The 4578-nt window shown below is 58.9% G+C and overlaps 1 protein-coding gene across 1 annotated transcript; it reads right to left on the bottom strand.

Annotated features, from left to right (window-relative positions):
• Window positions 1-896: 896 nt before the first annotated feature.
• Window positions 897-4043, bottom strand: CDX2 (caudal type homeobox 2). The gene is made up of 3 exons (XM_021541875.2): window positions 3542-4043; window positions 1258-1403; window positions 897-1064 (listed from the first exon to the last, which is right to left on the bottom strand). The coding sequence occupies exons 1-3, from the start codon at window positions 4041-4043 to the stop codon at window positions 897-899; spliced, it is 816 nt and encodes a 271-aa protein (XP_021397550.1).
• Between the last annotated feature and the right edge of the window lie 535 nt (window positions 4044-4578).

Genomic DNA, 4578 nt, shown 5'->3' with positions numbered 1-4578 from the left:
GTGAGCCTTTTGGCCTTTCCACCCTGATCCCCTCCATCTAGCCAGCCTGTGGAAATGGGCCACAGCCTGTGCAAAGTAGGCTCTGATAGAGCACCACGCTCTTCCAAGGATTTCTGCTTCTGATGGAGCTGTGATGATGCCTACATAAAGCTGATAAAATCAAGGGAACTTCGGAAAATCAACTGAGACAGACCCTCACACCTCCACCCACACAGAAATTGTAAGGATGTGAGAAACAGCACACAGTTTAACCAAAGGGACATTGCACATGCAAACAAGGCTCCTCACTTCAGCATGACAGGACACCTTTTTCAGAAGAGACTAAATTCTTTCAATTTCTCTGCACTGCAGCTAATAAAACAGGATGGATGACTATCTGCACTGGATTTATGGGCTCTTTTACAAGTGCCTAACATTAAGCAATTCACTTCTGGACGTTTAAACAGTGCCTTATCTTGTCTGCTCTGACCCTCAGGGCAGAATGAACATTTTGCATATTCATGGTTGCAATAAGAAAATAAAATAAAATAAAATATAAAATAAAAAAAATGTGCTTTAATTTTTTTTCCTGCTAAAATTCATCATTAGCCCAACAACATTGCAAAGGTCTTTTGGACCGATCCCTGAGATATACCGGGGGTTGACTGGCAGGCAGCGCCCCCACTTTATCTAACAAATTCCAGGGTAAAAAAAACCCACCCAAACACAATAATAATATTAATAAAGCGATGGACACGCTTTCCCCGGACGACGAGACACATACACTGTACACCTGTACACACGGCCGGCCCCGCGGGGCGGTGTAGTGCATCGGGGGGCCGCTCCTGCCGTGCCCCCGGCCCGGCCCGATCCGCTGCGCCCTCCAGCAGTCCCTGCGCCGCCGTCCCCGGCCGCTGTCACTGCGGGGCGGCGGGGCCCAGCCCGGCGCCGGCCGCCCCCGCCGCCGCACCCTGCAAGGAGGCGCTGGGGCTCAGGGGCTCCGCGCCGCCGGGCTGCGCCTGCTGCAGCTTCTTCTTGTTGATCTTCCTCTCCTTCGCCCGCCTGTTCTGGAACCAGATTTTCACCTGCCAGGAGGAGGACAGTGGAGTGAGGGGGGACAGTCCGCCGGGGATCTATGCCCCTCTCAGGGGCTCTCACCGAGAGCGCATCCCACCCCCGCGCATCCACCCCCGGGTATCCCTGCCCCCGCGCATCCCTGCCCCCGCGCAGCCCGGCCACACGTGGCGTGCATAGGGAGCGCCACTTTTTGGGACAGACCTGCCTCTCCGATAGCCCCAGGTTGGAGGCCAGCTCCGCTTTTCTCCTGATGGTGATGTAGCGGCTGTAGTGAAACTCCTTCTCCAGCTCCAGCCGCTGATGGTCGGTGTACACGACGCGGTACTTGTCTTTCGTCCTGGTTTTAACTGCGGAGCACAAAGCCAGGGTTGAGAAAGTCAAAGCCAAAGGGCAGAGCTGAGCGCAGCCATTCTGTCTGCGGTGCAGAGCGATCAGGAGCAGTCCTATCCCCACCTCCCGGGCTTGCTGCTCGCCTCCCCCTGCCCTGGGAACGTTCTGCTGAGCGCAGCAGAGGAGAGGAGACGTTCCACAGCTCCTTGGGGACATGAGACATCATTGCCAGGCATGCAGAAGCTCCCAGCCCCGGCCCTACCGCACACCCTTGCCTTGCACGGGGACAACCTTCACTGTGCACTTGTTGGCTTTTAGGTGTTTTTTTTTTTTTTTTTTTTTTTTTTTTTTTTTTTTTGCTTTCCCTAGCGACAACAAACTTCTTATAGAGAAAGAGGAAAAGGGAAAGAAAGAAAAGGCCCGTTCAGGGCACGGTGATTTCGTTTCTAAATGAGAAACAGACATCTAAGGGCGGAGAATCGGGAGCGGCCGCGGGGAACCACTCGTGAAGTGGCCAGCTCCCCCTTTTCTGTTACGGCACAGGGCCTAAAGGGATTTCTTGGGAAGCCTGGAAGTGTGACGTGCAACTTCAGAGCTAAAAAAATCCTAACAACAACAACCCAAGCCAAGAAACAAAAAACCAAAAAAACCCCAAACCAAACCAAACACCGAAAACCCAACGGAATCCGAAGGCGAAAGCGGGCTTGCAGCCATTGAGTGTGTATCGCCGCAGCCGCTGACCTCCTTTTTCCCGAGGGTTTCTTGTTTAACTGGTTGTGTCCCCTGCCCAGCCGTTCCCCAGGGAGCCGAGGCGGGGAGTCTCTGCCCCCAAGGTGCTTAATGGCTAGCAGGCTGACTTTGTTCAGGTAAACTTTCTGCAAACCACAACAAAAGCACCCTGTAAAGATACAAGCCTGATCAGAGAAAACTCCCCAGAGTTAGTGAATAGGGAACACAATCCCAAACAATGCAGGACAAGGAGATCTTATCAAAGAAAAACCCTTCTCAAAGCCTTAATGACAGCCACATTCTGTTTGAATTACCACTACTGAACAAATGGCGGCAGGCGCTTTCATCCCCCCAGCTCTGCACATTAACATAAACACTGGCTCCAAAGGCAGAATTTGAATGGAGACAAGGGACAGGCCACCACCGCACAAGCCCAAACTGTGGGAACACCACGGGCTGCTGTGGGAAGCGCGGTGAGCCCGTCGGTTCCACCGCCAACGGCGCCCGGGACGCGGCGGTACCGGGGCTCGTAGGCTTTTCCCCCGGGGCGCGGCGGCCGCTGCCGTAGCCGGGACTCCCGCTCCGCTCCGCTCCGACCCGACCGGGGTACCCGCACCGGCCCTGCTGTCGGTCACGCAAGGCAGAGGATGAGAGGGGAATGCCATAAGTCACTATTCACTGCGAAAGTCGTCGTCTTTTTTTAAAAAAAGAAAGAAAAATGAAAAGAGGAGATAGTAGACGTGGAAGGCGTATATCAAAGCGCGGGACACGCATGTCCCCTGGCAGATGCACGGTGGGAATGAAAGAGAGGGTCTGCGGGGGTATTAACATCACAAGGGAGCGAGGCGCCGGGAGGGCACGCCCTCGCACGGCCGGCCCGGTCCGGCCGGGGCACGGCCCGGCTCGCAGGGATCGAGCTGGCAAGTGGCCGCCGCTGTCGCTCGGGAGGCCTGGCCGCGCGGAGACCTTAATAAAGGGCAGGCGGCCAGTGACTCAGAAACAAATGCGGAGCGACACCGGCCGATGATTTATATGACTATAATTGGTTATAAAAATCTTCTAAGTGGCTATAAGCAGGAGAGCGGAGCAGTGGGAGGAAGAGCGAGCGTTTCCTCGGGATCCAGACCATTCCATCCTCCTCCGCCGGAGCGCAGCCCCGGTCACCGGGGCTGGCAGCGGCTGCTCACCGGCCGAGCGCCGCTCCTGCCGCTGCCGGGCCCGGCACTCGGCAGTGAGTGCGGACGGGCTGTTGGTAGCGCCTGGCAGCCCTGCTCGCCCGAGGATCGATCCTCGGAGGAGTTTGTTTCGGGGAGCTCTCCCCGAAAAAATGTTTTGTCGGGCTGCCCGGCTCAACGGGGAGCCGGTGGCGCCCCGGGGGAGTCGTCGGCGGGGCAGCCCCCGCCCGCTGGCCCCGGCCCGCACTTACCCTGGCTGCTGAGCGGGGGCTGCGCCGGCTTCCTCATCCACTCGCAGAGGCCGCGGCGCTGCCCACCGGGGGAGAGCGGCTCGGGGGCGGCGCTGGCGGCGGCGCTGGCGGCGTTGAGGGGCTGCATGACCCCGGCGGAGCAGTGGGGCGCGGGGCCGGCGTGGTGGTGGGCGTGCGGGTGGTGGTGGTGGTGGTGGTAGTCGGCGGGGCTGTAGGCCATGGGGGCGGCGGGGGAGCCCCCGTTGAGGCCGTGGACGGCGCCGGCGGCCGGCGGTGCCCCTTGGCCATAGGTGCCCCAGTCGTCGCGGAGCGGGGCGGCGTAGGGCGCGGGCCAGGCGGGCCCCGGGGACTGGGCGCCGTCGAGGTTCACATGGTACCCGCCGTAGTCCGCGTACTGCGGGGCACCAACGAAGTTCTGCGCCGCCAGGTTAAGCCCCCCCGAGTGCCGCACCGGGCCGGGGTACATGGGCCCGTCCTTCTCCAGGAGGTAGCTCACGTACATGCTGGCGGGGCCCCGGCGGCGGCTCTCCACATGCTGCTCGGGGCTCTCGCCGCGGCGCGCCTGCTGCTGCCTGGGGCCGGGCTGCCCGGGGCGGGGAGGGGGCAGGCGGAGGGGCCGCGGCCCCGCGCTGCGCTCCGCGCTCCTCCGCGCTCCCGGTCCGAATCCAATGGCCGGCAGTCCTTACATGATTAACGATTGTTTACAAGGCTCTATTAGTAATGGCCCAGACACACCAAAGGCAGGTGACGTGGAGAGGCGCTGGGTATATAGCTACTACCCCTAAAAGACGATTTGCATTTAAAAAGATAAGGAGAGGGCAGCGACCTGATCACAGCTAAATATTCAAGCCTTTATTGTTTAAGAGCTTCCTCCTTCCATTGCAACCTGGTGCACTTTAACCTCCAATCACAGGTTCAAAGGATGAAATCAAGAGACTTGCAAAAGACAGCGAGGGAGATCTAAGGGCGAGGGTGGGAATATGGGAGCCGTGTATCACGGCCGATCTGTGGGCAGCACTTTAGCCAGCTCTTCTCTG

This window comes from Lonchura striata, chromosome 2 (genome assembly GCF_046129695.1).
Source record: "Lonchura striata isolate bLonStr1 chromosome 2, bLonStr1.mat, whole genome shotgun sequence".
NCBI classification, from domain to species: Eukaryota; Metazoa; Chordata; class Aves; order Passeriformes; family Estrildidae; genus Lonchura; species Lonchura striata.
Note: the sequence above shows the minus strand (reverse complement) of the source record. Positions and strands in the feature narration are given on the sequence as shown.